The sequence below is a fragment of the Zea mays genome, chromosome 1 (genome assembly GCF_902167145.1).
Source record: "Zea mays cultivar B73 chromosome 1, Zm-B73-REFERENCE-NAM-5.0, whole genome shotgun sequence".
Lineage (NCBI taxonomy): Eukaryota > Viridiplantae > Streptophyta > Magnoliopsida > Poales > Poaceae > Zea > Zea mays.
Window position 1 is genome coordinate 197,652,316 of NC_050096.1, and position 23,447 is coordinate 197,675,762.

At 52.1% G+C, this 23,447-nt stretch overlaps 1 protein-coding gene across 4 annotated transcripts; it reads left to right on the forward strand.

The window, feature by feature from the left end:
- Positions 1-227: 227 nt before the first annotated feature.
- On the forward strand, positions 228-6,606 carry LOC100193957 (uncharacterized). 4 transcript variants are annotated; one of them, XM_035963598.1, is made up of 6 exons: positions 228-529; positions 698-1,363; positions 2,102-2,259; positions 4,459-5,575; positions 5,771-5,911; positions 6,066-6,606. In XM_035963598.1, exons 4-6 carry the CDS (start codon positions 5,363-5,365, stop codon positions 6,231-6,233), a joined length of 522 nt encoding a protein of 173 aa, XP_035819491.1. In that variant the 5' UTR covers positions 228-529; positions 698-1,363; positions 2,102-2,259; positions 4,459-5,362; the 3' UTR covers positions 6,234-6,606. The 4 variants fall into 4 exon arrangements, 3 of the variants coding, with proteins under 3 accessions (XP_035819491.1, XP_008658553.1, NP_001132498.1); XR_004853448.1 differs by having other exon boundaries at positions 5,771-6,600; XM_008660331.4 differs by lacking the exons at positions 5,771-5,911; positions 6,066-6,606 and having other exon boundaries at positions 672-1,363; positions 4,459-4,997.
- The last annotated feature ends 16,841 nt before the right edge of the window (positions 6,607-23,447 follow it).

Below are 23,447 nucleotides of genomic sequence, written 5' to 3' on the forward strand. Positions count from 1 at the left end.
TAAAACATTACAAATTTTGGATAGAAAAACTATACGACACAGTTCATGTGAAAAAAAATACTATAAAAGTAATTAAGACATAAATTTAAAATGCCCAATAACAAGCCTACCCTCGACCGGTGAAAACAGGTTTTAAAATGGTTTCACTAGTGGATTTGCAAAAATTAGAAAATATTGCTAACAAAAAGGATTTATTAGGACGAAAGTAGTTAGAAGTAAAATAAAGAAAAAGAGAAAGACACAAACAATGAACAAGTCTCATGGTCATGGGCCAGCAAACCAGCGTCGTGATGCGCGTGCAGCTGCAGGAAAAATAAAAATAAAAAGACAAAATCAGTCGGCCCAATAGCCATGGAAGAATTGCTCTCCTGAGGTGTGCTCTGCTGCTTGGTGTTTTTCCTCCTCCCGTTCACCTCGCCGTCGACGGGGCCAGGCGGCCGAACACATCCTTGACGACCGCCGTCGCCCTACTCGCAGCTTCCTGGGTTTCATCGGATCCTCTGCTAGCGACGAGCACCCCCTACACCAGGTATTCCCCCTCTCCTTCCCTTCCTCGCAAAACTGAGCATCCGAACCCTACCTTAAGCTATTTGGCTATTTGTATTCAGATCTGACAAGTATTTGCATGTATTGTGCCTACTAACTTCGTTTTTTCTGGCAAAAATTATCGGGTGTGCTGCTGACGCACACACGCAAGGCCGTTACTTGGGCGCCGGTGCCATGCCCGGCGGGTCTTCGGGTCCAGATGGTGAAGTGGATGCAGGATTTGCGAAGCTCCAGGGAGAGGATTTCGAGTATTACATGCAAACGTACTCCATCATGCTGGGACGCAACAGCAAGAAATCAACAGTGGATGTGGATCTCTCGAGCCTCGGTGGGGGTATGAACATCTCCCGCCACCACGCCCGGATATTCTACGACTTCCAGCGCCGCAGGTTCGCGCTCGATGTCATTGGCAAGAACGGGTGCCTTGTCGAGGGCGTCCTGCACCTTCCAGGGAACCCCCCTGTCAAGCTTGACTCGCAGGATCTGCTGCAGATTGGGGACAAGAAGTTCTACTTCCTACTGCCAACACGGTCCATCTTCGCTTCGGCTGCTGCTGCTCGGCATGCTCCTATTATTCCACAGCAGCTTCCTCCTCCACCGTATGCACATGCACGGGCAGGCCGCCCTCGTTTGTCCGAGTTTCATGACCGCTCCTTCGAAGGTGATTATGGGCGGGAGGTTGATGAGATTGGGAATGGTATCAGTGAAACTGCGATGAGGGGAAAGCTGGTAAAGAGGAACAAGAAGTCTTCTGGCGACTTGGATATCTATGGTGGGCATAGAATCAATGTGGAAGCAATAGGGACGCTAGGTGAAGGTGATCTTCTATACTCTATATGTACTTCTGTTAGATATGATGTATGTTTCCTCATTCTCGTGTTGTACTGTGAAAGGAACATATAGTAAATGCCGAAATGGTGATTGTTGGTCAGTCATTCAATCTAGTTGTTGCATTGACTTCTGAACACATAGCAATAAGAATATGCCAATATTACATATTAGTGGATAGGCTAGAATATACACAACCTAACAAAACTTGATGGTTGAGGGAATTTGGGTAACTCTTAGTTACAACGAAGGAAGTTTATGAATTACTTTTCAGAAATGTAGCACTTTCCAAATCCTGATTCAAACCCCGTGCTAAAAAATAAGTCTTTTGTTTCTATAGTACCTTCTAATATTTTATATATGTATTCCTGCAACTGGAGGTCTCTTATGTTCAAATGTAGTTGTATCTTTTTTCCTAATACGAAATTTTGATAGCAATCTGAATGCATTACCTTTGCTGGATAGTAGTAATATAGTGGGGGGACACACAGTAAATTATCAATAGTATTTTTACAGTTTTGGGGATTAAGAACCAGTAAATGATGCAATGAAAGTTTTTCAATCCTGCTGTCCCTCATTGCTGTTGCCAATTATAGATCTTCAATTGGAAACACTTGTACTGTTTTCTTAATTTCTAGAGCTATTTCTATTGGGTGATTTTTTTTTTATCCACAGTGCTGCAATAGTCCATTTCATGGTACTTGACAGACTTCCTTTTATTTTGCAGACAGTAGATCAGAAATAAGATCAAGGGGTGACAGGGATATTGACAACCAACAAGCCCTTCAAGCAGAAGAGAAGGATGTTGTATCATCTGTGGCCACAGTGTTATCTGATCTCTGTGGCCCTGGGGAATGGATGCCCATGGCAAAACTCCACAACGAGGTTTGTTATGCAAATGATAAAAATCTATACCTCTGCAATTTTGTTGCTGTTTTTTTATCTCATGCTCTGGTTAGTCCCAATAGTTTTCTGTTACTAGTGTTATCACATGTTTATAAACTGACGAATGAACCACATGGCTACATCATTGAGGTAATGAAATTCCTATTGACTACAAGTGGGCGCATGCCAACTGGAAATGTTAGCCAAAATGCTAGCATTCCTACCCTGTAAGATCATGTAATAGCTGATGCTTCTATCTGAATCCAGATCATCTGCAGCACATTTCTAATGCTCACATTATTTGGATTTTAGCCTAGGTTATGTTGCCTTTTCCCTACATCTTGTGTAACAGTCATTGTCATGCCAAAGTTCCCTCAAGGGATATACACCTGACCTGAGAAAAAACAAACTATGGAGTACAGTAGAATCATATTATTTGTGCCTGTAGGATACAAAACTGCTAGCATATTAACTTGTTGCTTTGCCTGCTAGCACCTAAACCCATCCAACTAACATGGGCATTATAAGAAACATAATTTGCAAAAGGGCCTCTAGCCTAGTGGTTAAAGGCTTTCGAGTAGCGCCTTCAAGTCCTAGCTTCGATTCCCCTCGGGGGTGAATTTTCCGGCTTGGTTAAAAAAATCCCCTCGTTGTGCCCCATCCGCTCTCGGGTTACAATGTCTTGAGCGCCACCCTCCAGTTGGGCCGTTGCAGAGTCGACGGTTGACGCTGGCCCGTTAGTGTTGGTGGGCCAGGGTTCGAGGATTTTCTCGGCCGGGAGTCCGGGACCATTGTTTCAGTCTCTTCTTAATATAATACCGGGAGGGCGGCCATTCCCTCCCTGACTAAGTTTTATTATTATAAGAAACATAATTTACTTACACAATATGTTGCCTAGTAGACTGTTGTGAGCGTGGCATGGTCCCAACAGCTGCAGCAGTTTTACAGAAGTTACTCAAAAAAGCAATGTAGCACTGAGGTATCGTAGTGGTATGACCTTTTTCACAATAAGCTGTAATTTATGAAAGCAGATTTTTAGTTGGGCTATTTTCTTTTAGATATGCTGTGTACTAGTGATTGATTTTCTTAGGTTTTGATAATAATTATTATGGGCTCAAGACAAGTTTGCCCTGTCGAGGTATTGCAATCTACTCAATTGGAAGCAAGCAAAGAGGGATTGTTGTTTTCTGTTCACAGTATTTATTTCCTCGTCCCAATGTACTCTATCCATTCTTTGATGTAAATATGTATTGCACATTGTAGAATAAGAAGCTTATCAATAGTAGAGTTTGATTATTGATTTCACTCAGGTCATGCTGTCATTAAAAATCAACACAATTTTAGAAGCATTTTTAATATGAAATCTAATGATGTAACTTCTGTACATTGAACGTGCATATAATTTAACTAGTCGTTAGTCAAAATTTATGAAGTTTGACCTTTTTAAACAAAACACGTCAAACACACTGTTTGTCATAGGGAATATGGTGTGCTTATTAGATGCTCAGCATCTTGTCTGGCCATTCTCAGATGTGGGGAATGATGTGTTAGAAGCCCAAAAATCCAGGGTAAAATCAGCCAGACCAAGCTTATCTGTTACTCCATTCGGTTTTTTTATTTGACGCCAGTAGTACAAACGGAAAGCATTTAAAATATTTGACGTGGTTAGCTCAAAGTGAAACAATAATCCAGTGACTTTTTTTTGGCCCCACTTATCATGCTCTGGACTGGCAAAATTTTCGGGAGGGGGGGGGGTCTGATTTGTACCAGGGACAATTTACCTGAAGCGTCAAGTATTTATTATGGACGGAGGGAATATTTAGAACCTATGCCTTTCCGCTGTGCAGTCTGTACTTCGTATCAGCACCCAGAGACTGAAGCCTTGGTTCTCTTTTACATGAGATGGTGGTTTCTTTGCTATTTATTTATGGTTATCTAAGAACCCTTCAACAGCTGTTTCAAGATTCTGTGTAGTTGCTTTTAATTTGCTTGCAATCTAAAATGCTCTGGCTATCGTTGAGGTTGCACTTGCCATCGATGGTGCTTTTCTTTACCGCTTTATATACTTAATCCCTTCAGGTTTTTCTTCCAAATATAGCACGTGGTGTGCGTCTCACCAAATTCCTTCCTTGTTACTTCTAGCTGTTGTACTTGCTGTCACTTCCAAACTACTGTATAACCGTGTCTGATTGCTTGCAGCTTCTTGAGCAGTTCGGCAACGTGTGGCACCCCAGCAGGGTCCGGAAGTACCTGACACAGGACGACTGGTCGCCGACGGAGACGAAGGGCAGGCCTTGGTTCGGCCTTCTGGCGCTTCTCAGGAAGTACCCGGAGCACTTTGTCATCAACACGAGGTCCAAGGGCAGGATGACCTCGGAGTTCGTCTCGCTGGTCTCCTTGCTCTCCTAGAGGGACGGAGAGGGGGTGGTGTTGTGTCCAGTACTCCAGTCCGTGTCCAGAAGGGTCGGAGGTGTACTGGCTCTCGTTTGCTTGCCCCTTGCTGTGTTTCAGCAGCTGTTATATGGACCCACCATGTTGTGCTGTAGTATCTCGTGTGGTTGAGGCAGCTGCACTGGTCCGTGACCGTCTCTGTAGCGTCGGCAGCAGTGTATGGAAAGCATGCGTTTTAAGTTTTAACCTATGCTAGCAATTCAGCAGCAGCTCGGTGATTACCGTATCCAGCATGTATATCCAATGCCATACTTGTAACTGTTGTGTGGTGTCCTCTTTGCAGTTTCCCGACTCTCGTGAACTACGTGAGTAGAAACGTCTCAAAAGATGTCACGGCCACTCTATATAATTATTTATTGGGAAAATAAGTTTTTCAGCCGTAATTAACCACGGCATGTATAGTATGCCGACAATCTTGGCTGCCCACGTGTCCGATGCACCGAAGCATCGAGATCAGCATAATTGCTCCAAGCGTCGCTCCTTCGGGGTCCCTCTCGGTCTCGCAAGCATCAATGATTCCTCGCCTCTCACTACACGGCAGACGGCACTACAGGCCTACAGCACGCGGCGCACGCGCGCCTTTTGGTAAACAATTCCAGGAGCTACAGTCACACCACCAAAGCAACTCGGCCAGCGCGCGGGCCGGGGTCGCATGGGCGACGCCGGCGACAAGTGTGCGCTGCGGCTGGCCGCCACCGCGAGGAAGTGGCTGGAGGACGTCCGCGTCGACCGCGAAGGCCGCGTCCACCCCGCCGTAGCCAGCGGGGGGCAGGCGCTCACCTGGCTCGCGACTGCCGGCGCCCGCGTCTCGCTGGCCGAGCCCGGCCGCGTCGTCTGCTCGCTCCGCGTGGGCGCCCCGCTCACCGTGCGTGTTGCCTTGCCCTTGCCTGCCTGCCGGGCCGGCGCCGTCGGCCGCCGATCCGCGCGCGCACGCGTCTTGGATTGGATCCGGTCCAATCCAACCCAATCCAATCCAAGACGCGCGCGCATCCAATCCAATCCAATCCAATCTGACCGACCTGGTGCTTTGTTTCTTGTTCACGCGCGCGCGCGCATGCAGGACGCGGAGGGGAGGTGGCACGCCGGGGCCATCGCGGTGGCGGCGGACAACGTGTGCGCGGCGGCGGTCTTCACGGCTCTGGGCGCGGACGTGCTCACCGTCCAGTACAGCCTGTCCTACTTCTCGCCCGCCCATCTCGACGTGCGTGCGATGCGTGCGTACACCACGGCATAGCTAGTCAACGCCCAAACAGCAACACAGCACACCACACTACACCCCCCAGATCTTTCATTTTTTTTGTTCCGCGCCACCTGATTCGATCTGCGTCGCTGCTCCGGCCGGCCTCAAATCGCAGGAGGAGGTGGAGATGGAGGGGCGAGTGGTGGGCCGGAAGGCGGCGCTGGCGGCCGCGACGGTGGAGGTGCGGAAGAAAGAGTCCGGCGAGCTGGTGGCGATCTGCAGGCAGTGGATGGCACCTCTCTCGACAACAAAGGTCAGCACAAGCACGAGCAGCAAGCTCTGAAGAAATGCAGAACGTCTCTCGCCAACACACACAACGGTTGCTGCACTCCTCCGGCAGGGGCGGCACGGCAACACCACTGGTTGTTGGTAGAGAGAGAATAGCTGACGGTGCAGAGGATGTTGAGGCGCCGAGGCGGCGCCGCGACGGCTTGTACTCTCGAGGTAGGGAATCACTTCTGTGCCGCCGGCGAGGCTTGTTCAGCCTGAGCCTTCTCCTGTTTGTTAAACGCAAACATCAAATGGAGAAGAAATTCATCCATAAATTACATGTTGAACATAAATATAGTGTCAAAAAATCAGATCATTCGTAAGCTATTTATTTCCATTGGTTACAAACATTATCAATTGGAAATTACCTGTTACCCTTCTATGGATGCTCATTTATTGTCCATGACAGCAATATGTTTAGAGCAACAAAGGAGCAAAAAGCGTCTGTGGTCCAATGTTACTTGATCATGCATATATCCATTTGCAACTAAATGTAAACCAAGCAATTCAAAAAACTAATGAAGACAATGAACCTTTATCACTATACATGATGAGAGGATGACATTTTTCCCATAATTAAATCAGTGAAATCTTCAATAGAATATTTTCTTTAAAAAAATACCATCATCTACCCTGGAAAATTGCCGTGACGAACGCTCAGCAGCGGAGCGTCCGGCATGGCGTGGTATGGCTCACGCCATACCTTAGCCCACATGTATTCTTCCTCGATATACTTCAACTTGCAGCCTTGTTGAGTCACCCGCAAATCGTAATCCTGCAGCCTGCTTGTCCGTCGGAGTTATAGCTCCCCTCTCTAGCTTCGTTCGCAGCTTGCTTCTCTGCTTGCAGGTCATCTGCTCTGACACAGCACTTCACCCTCCCCAGTGGCCCTCCTCGAGCCACCGGCATGTGTCATTGCGTCGTACAGCCACCGGCCTTGGGCCACGGCCGTCCTCGGTGTCCTCGTGCTCGCGTGGTTGCGGCAACCCTCCTGGCTCCCCCTTCTCCAACAGACAAAAAAATATAGTACATGTAACACAATGTCCGCCCTCCGTCTTCCTACCTCGTTTCTTGGTTGCGCTCCGCCGCTGCCAACGCTCATCTATATCAATGACATCAGCGTTTATGGCCCACTGAGCATGGTTAAACGGTCTAGCCCTGAGGCCTGGACAGTCCGGCTTGCGGACGATTCACCCTTAGACGCGGACAGTCCACAATTAGATTAGATCAGACAAATTAATTTCTATTTTCTCGCGTGTCTACTCTAAATTCATGGGAGTTATTTATATCTCTCACTTTATATATTTGAAGGGGTATGACTGATTGAGGAACCAATAATCGAACTAAATCAATATATCTTTCGTTTCTTTATCTTTTGTCCTAGGAGTAGATAGTAAGTTAGGATTCTTCATCTCTGACATTCCCGTTGACAGCAAAGTGTCTATAGTGACTTCGTCAATCTCAAGTATTTGCCGATCCAGTCTTTAAAAATGCTCACATGAGTAGAGTTTGTGTAAGTATATTTTTAACGGTAAGTGTGCATACGTTGTACTGAGTAATTAAGAAAAGATGCTACCTGAAAGTCTGAAACTGCTGGAAGGTGATAATAATCATTTAATGAAAAGTCTGAGGTTAACCCAGATTATCAACTTTTTCGCTGCGATTTTAATCCGTGGGCTTCTACTTTTCTATAGTATGGATTGTATCTGCAACAGACGACTTTGCCGCAGCAAACAACCTAGATGGTGTATCAACCGTCTGATCGAGATCTAGTGTTTGGCCTGAGCCGATAAAAGAAAATAACCAAATTTTAAGCGCCTTTGTCAATCATGACGCGTGCATATAAAAATCTTGGATCATATATGTCTTCAAGACAAATTAAAGCCCTGTTCAGTTTCTACAGATTGGAGGTCCGAAATGATTCCTAGCTAGATTAATTCTCTAATTTATATAAATTTTGATGAGCTGAAACGAATTCCGGTTCATTCCTAGACAACCGAACGGGCCTTAACGTAAATTAAATCCACCTATAATGCCTCAAACACCATAGAAAAGAGAGAACATACTAATCAACCACTGGAACTTAAAAAAGACGTTTGGATAACCCATGATGCCTTTTTCGATAAATGAAGCTTTTTTTAATGTTCAAGTCCATACATAGAGATGATTTAGTCTTGAAAACACTTTCGGCCTTTGCATATCAGGATACACACAACATAAAAAGGAAAAACCATATAATAGACCTCAAGCACTAATGACAGTCGATTCTAACGCTAAACTGTCACCCATGCGTCTGGGTAAAAATATCCTTGGACACTAGCGTCAAGTGTTGAGATACCACAACAACCGCCTATAAGAGCATGTATAGTAGAGAGACACCAAAATGACTCTTCAAACATAAAAGACAACTAAAAAACTCTATTATACAATAGATAGTATATAAATGTAGTCTATTAATAAATGCAGAAGTGAATGTACATGTAGAACATCAGATCGATGTAATAGAAGACGTATTCGTACAAGGGAAGTGAAGGCGTCTGTTAAACGATTCTTCACGAAGAAATGACTCCACAATTTTTTTTGTAAATACCCCTTTAAACACTTTAAGAACCTCTATATTAAACACCAATGTAGATGTCCTAAAGATATATTTATGGAGACATATGTTGATGGAACCGCCTCTATAAATACATCTTTAGAGAGTCTGCTTTGGAGGGGAACTGCAGATGCGACTGCTGATTGAATCATCTCTACCCAAAGTAGGTTCCGTCGCTATAAATTAAATATGTAATCGTGACTATATATACATATACTTCAAAGTACGAAGTCATACTTTAAAAATGCTTATACATTACAATAAGTTTATTACAATTGATCAATCTTATGCACGGGAGCGAAGAACAAAATTTTCATCATACCCTTACATATGACATCCTAAAGAAGAGAAGTGGATACTTATTTCGATCAACTACTACAACCTTTTCCCCTGTAGCAAAATATCAAATAGGGCTAGTTTATGAACCTTATTTTTTAAGAAATTTTTATTTTCCTAAGTAAAATTAGTTCAGTTTCTCTTAGAAAAATATAAATCACTTGAAAAAATGAGGTTCCCAAACTAACATGTAAATTTAAGCTCAAATAATGTGCAAATAAAAAAATTGCCCCACTGTTCTCAATCTAAAAGAGATAAACATCTCTGTCGGTACCCTGAAACTAGGGTACCCCTTACTACTGTATAAAGACGCAGTGCCCACACGGCTAGCTCTTAGTCACGTGGTAAAGGTGCTGTGTGTGGGACCATGCCATGACTCGCCCCAGTCTTGGGCGACTACTCTGGGTCCACAACAGCGCCTGACTCCACTACATGGGCGGGTCCGGAGCCGCCACGTGTCCAGAGAAGGCGATATACTCCAAGGCATCAACAGTAAGTCCGGACCACCATGGGAGAGCGCCGGACCCCTGGATATACAGTCCGGACCTCCAAGGTTGGTCCAGGACCTCCACGTGTACAAGCCAGACCCCTGGGATGAGATCCGGACCACCCGTATGGGGTCCGGGCCGCCCACAATAGGGTCCCAAGGTTCCAGGACAGAACATACCTGGGCCTGAAACAAGACCCAAGCGGGGGTCCGGTGCCGACACATGTCCAGACCCGGACCTGTCTGCATACACTCCTGCTCCCCGCTCAGGCGGAGACCCGATGCGGCCACGTGGACTACTGCACGTGACGTAAGCCAACGGACGGAGCCTGACGTAAAGCCTCTGGGCTACACTGCCCCTACATTTATTGCGGATAAGACGAGCGCTTGTCCATTCCAGTGGCAGGAGGCGTGCTCATCATTACTCGCACGTTACCGAGGAAACGGTCATCGCTTATCAATACTGTGTGGACTTCGGACATCATGACACCCGGTGATTACTCAGGTATTATTAGTATTAATTATCCACATAATGTGATCCATCCATTATGCTCCTGGGCCCACATGTCGAGGCTCGATATCTTTGTATGTGCCTCCCTTAACCTATAAAAGGGAAGGCACACAACGTTACAGGGACAAGTTCTCTAGGCTCACACGCTCACAAGCTCTCAGACATTCTCAATACTACTTACACACAGTGGAGGTAGGGTTTTACGCTCCGGCGGCCTGAACCACTCTAATCCCTCGTGTCCTCGTGTGTTCATCCCAAATCCACATAACAGGCAAACTGCTAAGGCCCCCATCCTCATCTTAGGATTAGGGCGGGTGCATTCCACCACCCGGCCAGAGAATTTCCTCTCGGACATTTGGCGCGCCAGGTAGGGGACTTTGGCATTAGGTTTTTGCCTGTTTTCCTGCTCGACACGATGGTCCAGATCGTCGAGCACCGCGACTTGACTCCTGAGGACTTCCTGATGGAGGAAGAGGCTGCGTCATCCATGCCTCGGACCTCCAACCGCCCTGCACCTGGTGCTGCTGCTGTGCATGCTGCGCGACAGAACACTCCTGCACAGTCGTCCTGGGCTCCGTCAAGGGCTGCTCCCGGTGTGCTGTCTGCAGCCAGGGAGTTGTTACGCCACCCTCCGAGCTCCACGGCCTCGCCGGGGGCCATGAAGCAGTGGCGTGACGATGTCGATCGTCTGCTCAGCATGGTGCATTCTGGCTCGGCCAGACCTAGGCCTCGGTCATTCCGGCGTCAACGTGAGGCGTCGGCGTCAGTGCACTCACCCTCGGTGAAGGCTGCACCGACTAAGGACCTGTGGGCGGAACTCAATCGCCGACGTGCGGGCGAGAATGCCCCAATTTCTTCGGAGAGACCTGAGGACCTGCGGGCAGAACTCAACCGCAGGCGTGCGGGCGAGGGCACACGAGTCTCTCTGGAGAGGGCGCGTGAGCGCCGGCTAAACTTCGAGGGTCGCAACCTCGACCAGGACTTCGCTCTGCTCGCGCCACAAACTCCAAGGGGTGCCCGGACCCACACGGGTGTCCCATTGGTTGGCGTGGGCTGTACCGCGCTGGCGGACCACCTCCGCACGGTGACTTGGACGCCCAAGTTCCGGCCGCACCTGCCAGAGAAGTACGATGGTACGTCAAACCCATCAGAATTTGTACAGGTTTACGTCACCGCTATTACGGCATCTGGTGGAAACACTACTGTGATGGCGAGCTATTTCCATGTAGCCTTGACCAGGCCGGCCCGGACCTGGCTCATGAACCTGACCCCGGGATCTGTCTACTCCTGGGAGGAGCTCTGTGCAAGGTTCACAACGAACTTTGCCAGTGCTTATCAGCAGCATGGCGTGGAGGCTCATCTCCATGCCGTAAGGCAAGAACCCGGGGAGACTCTCCGGGCCTTCATCACTCGCTTCACCAAGGTACGCGGGACCATACCTCGCATCTCTAATGCCTCTATCATCACTGCTTTCCGACATGGGGTGCGTGATGAGAAGATGTTAGAGAAGCTGGCGACACACGACGTGGAAACTGTCACCACGCTCTTCGCTCTGGCTGACAAGTGTGCAAGAGCTGTCGAGAGCCGTGCATGGCACTCGGCACCACAGACCGGAGTTACCTAGACAGGTGGCTCGGGTCTCGCTACCCAGGGCGGTAGCAAGAAGAAGAAGAAGAACCGCGGCCACGAGAGGCTGCAGTCTGCTGCTACGGTCGCCGCAGCCGCGACTGGGGGCCGGAATGAGCACAACAAGCACCCACGGCCACAGGGAGGCAACAGTGGCTCATGCCCTGTCCATCCCAACAGTCGACACAGTGCATCGGAGTGCCGCGAGATAATTAAGCTCACAAGCACGTTAGTGAGCAACGCGAGCAGGCCTCCAACGATGGTTTGCCACCTCATCGCTTACCTGGCAAGGAGAAGGTCGACGAAGGTGACGCGGCTGCAGGAGAACGGGACCTCGGGTATCAATCACCTGAGGGGGTTCTCAAGGACGTTTTGACTGGAGACTCCGACTCCGGTGGCGAGAGCGACCGCCGCAATAAGCTGTACGTCATGTACGGCGGGAGCTGGGAGCTCACCTACTGCAGGAACGTCAAGTCCCTGCGTCGAGAGGTACTTTCGGCAGTCCCGGGGGGTCCCGAAGGCTGCTCCACATCAGCGGTGGAGGAGCACTACTATCTCCTTAGGGGCATCTGACTGCCCCGACAACATGGCAGGGGCCGGTATACTACCGCTCATCACTGCCCCTGTCATCGCCAACATGCGACTGCACCATGTTCTGATTGATGGTGGGGCTGGGCTCAACGTCATCAGTCATGCTGCATTCAAGCAGCTGCAGATCCCAAGGTCCCGACTGGGACCCTCTCGTCCATTCTCCGGAGTGGGCCCACAACCGGTGTATCCCCTTGGGAGCATCGCACTCCCGGTTACGTTCGGGACCGAGGAAAACTTCCGCACAGAGAACGTCGAGCTCGACGTCGCGGAGGTTAACCTCCCATTCAATGCCATCATTGGTAGGTTGGCCCTGTACCGGTTCATGGCCATTGCCCATTACGGGTATTTGGTCCTCAAGATGCCGTCCCCGGCAGGGGTCCTTACCGTGCGGGGTGACCGCGCCGCTGCGGTGGCGGCTGTCGAGAAGCTGCATGCCCTGGCGGCAGAAACTGCTCGCCCGGATGATGGAGGGAGGGACCCCTCGACTTCCGGTACCAAGGCACCTACCAAGGTGCCAAAGGTGCAGCCGTCCGAAGTAGACGGTGGACCCATCAAAACCATCCAGGTCGATGCAGACTCCTCCCAGACCACCCGCATCGTGGGCAATCTGGAGGAGAAATAGGAACTCGCGCTCGTCGCCTTCCTCTGGGCAAATGTCGACGTTTTCGCATGGGGACCGTCGTAGATGCCTAGGATCCCTAGGGAGGTGATTGAGCACCATCTGAAGATCCACCTTGATGCCAAACCGGTGAGTCAGAAGCCTCGAAGACAGTCCGTTGAGCGGCAGGACTTCATCCGTCAGGAGGTCCGGAAGCTGCTAGATGCCGGCTTCATCAAAGAGGTTCATCACCCCGTGTGGCTGGCCAACCCAGTCATCGTTCTAAAGGTGAACGGGAAGCTTCGGATGTGCATCGACTACACCAGCCTGAATAAGGCTTGTCCCAAGGACCCGTATCCACTTCCACGCATAGATCAAATCGTGGATTCTACCTCCGGGTGCGACCTCTTGTCCTTTCTAGATGCTTACTCTGGTTTCCATCAGATCCAGATGGCTAGGGAAGATAGGAAGCATACCGCTTTTGTAACAGTGGATGGGCTCTACTGCTATGTTGTAATGCCCTACGGTCTGAGAAACGCCTTGCCGACATTTGTACGGGCGATGAGTAAGACCTTCGGGGACCTAATTAGGGACAAGATAGAGATATATGTCGATGACATTATGGTCAAGACTAAGAGGGGCTCGACTCTGGTGGAAGACCTGACCCTGGTCTTTGACAAGCTGTGGGCGACGCGCATGAAGCTGAACTTGGACAAGTGCGTCTTTGGCGTCTCCGCAGGAAAGTTGCTGGGATTCCTGGTTTCACACTGGGGCATTGAAGCAAACCCGGAGAAGATCAGGGCGATTGAGGCAATGAGGCCTCCGGCCTGGATCAAGGACGTCCAGAAGCTTACGGGGTCCCTGGCCGCCCTAAGCCGCTTCATTCTCATGGCTAGCTGAGAGGGCGCTATCCTTCTTCAAGCTCCTATAGAAGTCCGGACCTTTCTCTTGGATCGAGGAGGCAGAACATGCCTTCTAATAGTTGAAGCAGCACATTGTGTCCCTGCCGATTCTGGTAGCTCCAGAGCCAGGGGAACCACTGTACTTGTACATTGCAGCGGTTGCAGAGGCGGTGAGCATGGTGCTGGTCGTTGAAAGGACGGAGCAACATTCCCAGGGGAGTCAGGAGGTTCCCCTAGGAGAAGGTGGTGGTCCGACCACCATGGACCTTGAGGTCTCGGGACCAGCCGTAGGAGTCCGGACCATACAGAGGCCGGTCTACTACATCAGCGAGGTCCTCCATGAGGCGAAGGCCAGGTACCTTGAGACACACAAACTGCTCTATGCTATGCTTGTTGCATCCAGGAAGCTGCGCCACTATTTCCAGGCACACAGGGTCGTGGTGATGACCTCCTTCCCGTTAAGGGCTATCCTCCACAACTCTAACGCCATAGGCAACATTGCCAAGTGAGCTGCGGAGCTCGCTGAGTTCCAACTGGACTTCCAGCCTCGCCATGCTGTCAAGAGCCAAGTCCTGACTGACTTTATCGTGGAGTGGACTCCTCCTTCGAGCGCTCCAGGGGGTCCAGATCCCGATTTGGACCCCACACCTGCAGAGCCTAGGGTCATGGTCTTCACCGAGCCCCACTGGACACTCTTCTTCGACGGGTCCACCCGCCAGCAAGGTGGCAGTGCTGGGGTGGTCCTCGTCGACCCAAGCGGAGATCAAGTCAAGTACATGGTGCACCTCGAGTTCAAGGCCACCAACAACATGGCAGAGTACGAGGCGCTGATCTTTGGCTTGTCTGCGTCCCTATCCCTAGGGATCCGCCAGCTCCTCGTGAAGGGGGACTCCCAGCTAATCATCAAGCAGGTCCGCGGGGAATGTAGCTGCAACGAGCCTAGGATCGCAGCTTACCTCCTCCATGTGAGGAAGCTGGAAAGGACTTCACGACCCTAGAACTGCAACATGTTCCTCGAGCTGACAACTCAGCGGCAGATGAACTCTCCACAAGGGCATCGACTTGGGCACCCGTGCCCGAGGGCGTCTTCAAAAGACGGCTGCTGAGACTTACCACCCAGCCTGCCGAACTGGGCGAAGGGGGTGAGACTAGCACCTCGAAGCTAGCGGTCCCGGTGGCGTTACATCTACAGAACCCACCAAGGATTGTGTGTGCTATAGGGGGTCCTGCCTACCCCTTAGCGCCACAGCCAGTATCTCAGAGTGGTCCCGATGCATGGATCTCCAAGATCCGGGACTACCTGAAGGAGAATATCCTTCCTGAAGATCATGTATCCGCAGAGCATATAGTGCGGTTGGCTAAACGATACGCAGTGGTAGAAGGGGATCTCTACCGCCGTGGGGCCAACGGCATTCTCATGCGGTGCATTACCCAGGAGGAGGGCCATGAGTTATTCACGGAGATCCATGGAGGTGAGTGCGGAAGTCATTCCTCATCCCGCACGTTGGTCAGTAAGGCCTTCCGGCACGGCTTCTACTGGCCAACCGCCCTCCAGGATGCAGCTGAGATGGTAAAGTCCTGCAAGGCATGTCAGTTCCATGCAAAGCAGATACACACACCAGCTCAGGCTCTGCAAATGATTCTACCCTCCTGGCCGTTCGCCGTATGGGGGTGGACATCCTAGGACCATTCCCTAGGGCCGTCGGCGGGTACCGTTTCCTCTTCGTCGCCATTGACAAGTTCACGAAGTGGCCAGAGGCCACCCCTGTGGTCAACATTACCCAGGGTGCTGTTGTTGCTTTCCTCAGGTCGATTGTCTATAGATTTGGGGTCCCAAGTCGTATCATTACGGATAACGGGACCCAGTTTACAAGTCGGCTCTTCTAGGAGTATTGCGAGGGCATCGACACCTAGCTCTGCTTTGCGTCTGTGGCTCATCCCAGGAGCAACGGCCAGGCAGAGAGGGCAAACACAGAAATCCTCAGGGGGCTCAAGACATGCATCTACGTCTGCTTGAAAAAGCATGGTGCAAATTGGGTCAACGAGCTTCCGTCCGTGCTATGGGGGAACCGAACTACACCCAGCCGAGCTACCGGGGAGACCCCGTTCTTCCTGGTCTATGGGGCCGAAGCCTGCCTTCCCCCATAAATCATTATGGGCTCCCCACGGGTCCAAGCTTTTGATGAGTCTATGTAGGAACAGCTATGGCGTGAGGACGTGGACTTCATCGACGAGCGCAGATGGCGAGTGGTGATCCGAAATGCACGGTACAACCAGGCGCTCAGGCGCTACCATCAATGGTTCGTGCATAGTAGGGAGCTTAGGGTTGGGGACCTGGTCCTAAGGCGAGTACTGAACCGAGAAGGGCTCCACAAACTCTCTCCCAGTTGGGAAGGACCCTTCAAGGTGATGGAAATATGCCGGCCCGGGTGTGTCCGCCTTGCCACAACAGAAGGAGTGCCTCTTCCCAATCCCTAGAATATAGAGCATCTATGTAAGTTTTACCCATAAAAACAAAAACTAGGGAATTCAGTTTTCTTCCTTTGTAACTAGGTTCCACATATATGTACGTCAACCCGATGAGGTCCGCCCTCATAAACCCGGTCTGTTGGCCTACACTCATGTATATCAAGTTATAAGGAAAAGATTCACCCCCAGATTTGTTTTTGTGACGGTTTTATTCTGCTTTAGTCTACAACCATTTTTTGTCTAACCCACCCATACAGTTTCCCACCCTTGCTGGTATGATGACGTCCAAATTGAGTAGCCAGGCTTGTAGTTTATGACCCCTCTACAGGGGGGTCCGGCGGCTTGGGGGCCAGTTCTAGAGAATGGGCGCTCGTTCCCTAAGGTGGCCTAGAGCTGTGTAGCCGCTTAGCTTGGTTCCGTACCCTAAGCCTACACGCTCCACCACTCTGTGACGGGTGTCCTAGTATTTGGAACTATAGTCTTGTGGGTCCAGCAACCTAAGGTCTGGTTCTAGAGAATGGACACTTGTCTCCTGGGGTGGTCCGGAGCCGTGTAGCCGCTTAGACTGGTTCTGTACCCTAAGCCTGCACGCTCCACCACTCTGCGATAGGTGTCCTAGTTTTTGGAGCTGTGATCCAGAGGGTCCGGGCATACGGCTTGGCTTCCCAGGCTAAATCCTGCAGGTCCTGTTGCATGAATCAAAGGATTAAAGATACCAATTGGTGGGTCCTATGGGTGTACTACTAAAATTTCCTAGCCAAAGCTGTGTACAAGTCCAGGTTCCAGTCGAGACTACCTCCTGGGGGCCGGGCCACCAATTCTTTCTTTGGTATGCTGGTATCCAGCCTCGACACGTCGAGACTACATCCCAGGGGGGCAGGTACCAGGGAGAAGTTGGTAACGCTACACACAGCGAGGACAAGTAACATACATATAAGTTCTGACACTATTAAATTAACGATCCTCAAAAAGTATCTTACAAAACCAAAGATTATTACATCCGCCTTCAAGCGGAGCCCTAGCCTCATTTCTGCAGGTATGAACTACTCGGCATCGGCAGGGTCGCGCTGGAAGCGCGCGGCCACCGTCTCCACGGCGTCTTGGACGCTCTCCCTGGCGGCGTCTTCTGTGGCGGCCACTAGACCGTCGAGCACCGGCACCAAGGACATGGCAAGGTCGTGGCTCCGGAAGCACGTCAGCACGTAATCCACCACCGCTCGGTAGAGCCTGCTGCCCTCTGCCTCCAGGCGAGCGCCGAGGATCTGGTCTAGGCGACGAAGGCGTTTGGCAGCGGAGTCCAGCACCGGGAGGGCATCGGAGATCGACATTGGCGGCCCCGACACTGGGATAGGACTTATCCCTAGTGGCACCAGCGCCGTGCTCGCCTCGTCGGCTCACTCAACTATCCACTGGACCCCAGCGCGGTGTTCTGCCTGGAGATCTTCCAGGGCCTTCTTGGTGGCCTCCGTCGCCTGGGGACCCGGCGCCGCCTGCGCCGCTTCGAACCGGCGGATCCGCTCTTCTATCTTCTGCTCCTTCTCCTCCGCCTCGAGCTCATGCTCGGCCAGCAACATGCCTCGCCTTTCGAGCATTTCCTCCCTGAAGGCGAGATCCTTCTCCCGCCTGGCGAGATCTGTCTCCCGCCTGTTCAGGGACGTATCTTTCTCCTTGAGGTTCTCCTCGGCGAGGGCAATGTCGCTGGTCTTGTCCTCTAGCTCCTGCTACCATTTTTTCATCCTTTCTATAGCCTCCACTTGCTGGATTCGCTAGGCCTCCAGGGTCTGGTCTAGGGCCTTTAGCTTGGCTCGGAGCTCTGTTGTGAGGGCTTCCCTCTCGCTCAGGGCCTCCTCCCTCTTGGCCAGCCTCTTCTCCTATCACGATGCCTCCAGCTCCCTGGCGAACACCTTCTGGAGGTCCCTTTTGTAATCTTTGCGGTCCTGCGCGAGTTTGGACCGCTCAGAGGCGAACTGGCGGGACGCCGCCTTGGTGCGCTCCTCCAGCTAGGTGCGCCAGTCGCTGAGGCGCTGGTGCTCAGATTCCAGCGTCTCCCATTCCCGCCGGATGGCTGCCTCGGTTTCATTGAGGGCTTGGTGGGCACAAGACAACACCCGGGAAAGGGGGATTGGCACCACATCTGGCTTGGCACCTGACCGGAGCTGCCACCCAAGAATCACCTCCAGCTCCTCCAGAGAAGGTGGAGGGACAGAGATGGACATGCCTCCTAGGTCACCCCGGTGTCGGAAGTGGGCGCAGGTTCCCTAGCTGGGACCTCCTCCGCCGTAGTGGCGCCGCCTGACGCTGGCGCCACCGCAGTCGGACCCCAAGTTGGGACGTGGGGGGCCGATGGCGCTGTCCCAGCGGCAGCTGGGTGTGCATCGCCGACACCACTCTCAATAGATTCCTACTGCTGAGAGCTAGACCCGCTGGCGGGCCTGGTATCTAGTGGAGGCGCGACCTTGGGAGCAGAGGGGGAGGAAGCCCTAGCAAACAAAGGATGGGTTAAGACCCGTCGGCATGATAACTAGACTCGTGGAAAAAAGGGGCTACACTTACTTGGGGCCCTGGACTTTCCAGCGACCCTAGAAGCGGGACGACCGCCGCTCCTGTTGCTGTTGCTGCGCTGGTAGTGGTGGTTGTTGTTGTTGTTGTTGCTGCTGCTGTTGCTGCTGTTGTTGCGGTGGTGGTGGTGGTGGTGGCGGCGGCACTGGAGGACTAGCATGCCTCTGCGCGCCATGGGCCTAGGAGCTGGCCTCCTCGGCCCCGCCAGCAGTCCTGTGGCGCTTCTCGTGGGGTCCGAGACAAGAGACTCGTCGGCGCGACGCAACCGACGTCGCCTCTCCTCCTCCGACCCCCAGAACCAACTAGGGCAGAGGTGCTGCTTGCAGTCCCTTTACTAGGGATGTAAACGGTATGGATATTATTCGAGCATCCGACCGTCCGAAGAGGCTAATTATTCGGCTGGATAGTTTTTTCGGATATCCGCAGAATTTTTGGATATTGGATTCGAATTCGGATAGTATAGTTCGGATATCGGATACAGATATGAGATGACTGATATCTGTCGGATTTCAGATATCCGGATATCTTCTTGGATACCTGTCTAGATTTCATATTTCGGATATCCGGACATCTACCCAGATATCTTACCAGATTTTAGATTTCAGATATTCGGATAGTTACATGTGGAATCGCCCCAAGCATCCAAGTTTCAACATAATCAATACTTCACTTTGTCATTTTCATATGGGGACTTGAGGTTATGTTCTTATATAATGTTTATTGATCCTGGTAACCTATTTGCAATTTTCGGTCGATAGTGGAATAATTTATCAATTTAAATTCATTTTGATAATTTTCTGTAGAAAAAATTATAATAATACACAAATAGTCTCAAAAAATCATGAAATTTGACGGAGGAGCAATATATGCCCATATAGCATCCTCAAAAATGTTTGGGCCATAAATTCTAAGGGACTGGGGGCGCGGCGGGAGCGCTGGGGGTCACACCGGCGGACTAGGGACCCCCAGCCGGTACACCGGTGATCTGGATCCCACGGAAGGGGTCTCGACCGCCGGTCTGATGAACTGCCACACCGCTCTCGTCGAGGGTCGGCAGCATGGCCAAAACCGCCGTTCGTAGCCCTGGGTCATCACAAAGCGCCAGGATGTCCTAGGGGAGTATCAAGGATTCAAGGACAAAGGACTCACCAGTAATTCCCTTCACCAGGAGTTCCAGCTCCTCCCAGGATAGATCGGTGCCCGGCCCCGCTGGATCCTGCCGATATCATTCGGGCCAGTGAACCAGCAGCAAAGGCGTGACCTCCTCTGCAGCGACATGACCCGACGCTTCAGGAAGTCCCCGACCACATGCATGGAGGTCAGACCACCGGTTGCCAAGGTCTTTGTCGGAGATGAAAATCTCCGGCTGGGTGGCAGAGTGCACCCGCTCTAAATCCTAAGATTGAGGAGGGGGCCTAAGCGTTCTGCTTGTTGTGAGATTTGGGGATGAACACAAGAACACGCAAGAGTTTAGAGTGGTTCGGGTTGCCGGAGCGTAATACCCTACTCCACTGTGTGTTGTATTGCTCGTGAGCTTGAGTTGTCTCTTGGAAGACTTGGGTCTAAAGGTCAGAGTGAGTGTCCCTTGTAACGCAGTGTACCCTCCCTTTTATAGTTCAAGGGGGCACATACAAGGATCCTGAGCTCCGACATGTGAGCCCAGGAACAAAACAGGTGTAGTACTTGGAGCGACTAACGCCTTTTTCCAGTGCAATCTTCCTTGTGCCCTGATATCCGCGATCTACGTAGCCTTGGCGTGCAGGGGAAGCTTCCCTGATGTCGTACAAGTCGCCATGAGTACGAAACATGTGGTAGTATGCCACCTGCCACCTGATTGGACAAGCACGCCGTCTGCAAGATATCCCAGTTGCTGCCGCCTAGAGGGGTAGAGAGAGAATGCATTAAACGTCGAGTAGTCACATCGCCTGCCAGTGGAGTGGACAGGGCGTATTAAATGCTGAGACGGCATATCTGTGAGGTGCCAGGCATCCTCCACATTAAATACCGAGATAGCGTAGCATGCGACGCGTGGCACGACCCGCGACACATAGACCCTACGTCAGGCTCCGCCCGCTGGCTTACATCACGGGCAGAGGGCCACGTGGCAGCATCGGGTCTCCGCCTGGGCGGGGAGCTGAGGCGTACATGATGGGGTCTAGACACGTGCCAGCGCCGGACCCCTGCCTAGTCTTTGACCAGGGCTTTAAGCACTTTCCGTCCTTGTGCACCGGGACCCCGCCGTGAGTGGCCCAGACCCCTTGCGAAGGGGTCTGGTTCCCACATTGGGGGGCCCAGTACGCATACATGGGGGTCTTGGACCTCCCTCGGACTCCTGTCCGCAAACTTAGTCGGACTCCCATGGGGGTCCAGACTTACTGCCGATGCCCAGGAGCATTCCATCATGATGGACACGCGGCGGACCCGGACCTTCCCAGGTGGTGCAGCCGGGCGCCGCTGCGGGCCCTAAGCAACCGCCCTTGGTTGGGCTGAAGCGTGCCTTAGTCACAGTCGCAGTCCCACTACCACGTGGCTAAGAGGTAGCCGTACGGGAATTGCGCCTTGATATAGTAGTAGGGGGTACCCTTGACCTAGGGTACCGATAGTGGCCCCCGGGCCCGCCTTAGGGGAGGGTACGAGCATGCAGGTGGGGCCAAAGCTTGTAACTTGCATCAACTTGGCATGACCAGCCACTGTGGCGCCTCCTCTACGCGTGCCGCATTAACTCGGCATGCATGCGCTACCAGCCTACCATTAGTCATATCAACCGGCACGCCTATTCCCACGGCTGACTGGCCCGTGATCTTCGCGCTCGATGGCGTTTACTAGGCCATGCGCGGTGCGCCTCGATACCGCTGCATATGGTTGTGAAAATTCACCTTCTCTATCTTCTGCGGTGGCCCTAAGAAGGCACGATACTGGTGCGAGTGGCAGTTCGTCTTCTCTGCACCCAGGAACCGGCGCCCAAGGAGGGTGACCCGTGGGCCTAGGCCCTCGCGACAGAGCTTGGGCTGTTGGTTTCGGTGGAGAAGAAGGGGCACACCACAGCTGGTGATGTGCTCCTCTCGCGGCAGTTCGCCTTCTCCCCACACGTTGGCCGACGTCCGAGGGGTATGACTCCTAGACCCGAGCCCCCGTGCCAGAAGTTGGACCGCTGCCCATGGCGGAGTTGAAGAGGCGTGGCGAATCGTTCCCCGCACGACAGTTTGCCTTCTGCGCACCAGGAATCCGTTGAGCCAGCCGTATGACCTGTGGGGTCGGGCCCCCATATCATAGGCAGGGTGCTCCAGTGTGCGTCGGGGGGGGGGGAACTTCTGGTGGCCTTTCGGAGCGCTATCAGAGGAATCTGCCTTTAAAAAGGGGTTCACCCCTCAGGTAACAGCCATGCCTTGTTTCTCTTCCTCTCGTTGCGCCCCTTCGCCTTCGAGGTTTTGCCCTGCGCCACCGCAGTTGCCATGGCCTCACTGGTTCACCCCGAGCGCTTTTAGACCGAGTGGATGCTTGTCCCGGTGCGCCGCTTGTCTAGATGGGGCGTGCCGATGTTCGGTGGGAGGATCCGCGCCAGTGTCTTCCCCTTCAGCGATTTCGCCGCCGGGGAGCTCGCGCTCTTCATTTCCTGCGCGATGGCGCTGCTGATCTCGCCTTCTTCTTACTGTTACTAGAGGAGCACGATCTCATGGGGGCTGGCGCCCTTCCGCCATCACTCAGCTTCAAGGATTTTCATCATGCAGCCGGGCTGCGGTCTCCCACCAGTGGTCATCTACAAGGATGACCACCAGCCTTGCGGTGGAGAGAAGCGAGTCGGGCTGTGGCCTCCCCCTGCCCTCAACTTCAAGGATGTTCATCATCCTCACTGGGGTGGAAGGCGAGCCGAGTTGGGGTCCTGCCTTCCACATGGGCTGGTGACCTACTTCTTCCTCCAACATTTGGAGGAGAAGGATGTTCACCAGCCTTGCGAAGGAGGCGAACTTCGGCTACGTGGTGCCAGCCGGCCCGCAAGTGCCACCAGCCGCCGGGCTTCCTGCCCCTTGGCTTGGATGGTCTTGTCCTCACTCCCGTAGGAGGGCGGGAGCGAGGGCCTCTTCGCCATGGCGAGCGCGTTGAGGTGGTCGCCGCCGCTGGTGAGCCACCAGCGAGCCGCTGGTGCAGAGGTGGTCGCCGCCGCTGGCCAAACCACCAGCACCACCAGCCGCCGTGCTCCCAACAGGGAGACGGGGGCGAGGGCCTCTCTGCTTTGGCGCACGCGTTGAGGTGGCCACCGTTGTTGGCAAGTCGCTCGGGAGAATTCCGCGAGGTCAGCGTCCACGAGCTTCCAGCGCAATCTTGCTGGCGTTGAGTAGTTTACACCTGTAGAAATGGAGCTAGGACTCCACTTGAAGGCAGATGTAATAATTTTTTTAAGTACTATTTATCAAGTAGTATTAACACTTATCTGTATACCACCTGTTCCTGTTGTGTGTGATGTTGTCGACTCCTCCCTGGTACTTGGCCCCCCTAGGATGTAGGCTCGATGTGACGAGGTTGGATACCAGCATTCCTGAAAGAGTTGGCAACA

Coding starts and splice junctions, on each gene's coding strand:
- LOC100193957 (XM_008660331.4), top strand. CDS start 721: ATGCCCGGCGGGTCTTCGGGTCCAGATGGTGAAGTGGATGCAGGATTT. Junction 1,364..2,101: donor AATAGGGACGCTAGGTGAAG/GTGATCTTCTAT, acceptor TTTATTTTGCAG/ACAGTAGATCAGAAATAAGA. Junction 2,260..4,458: donor TGGCAAAACTCCACAACGAG/GTTTGTTATGCA, acceptor GATTGCTTGCAG/CTTCTTGAGCAGTTCGGCAA.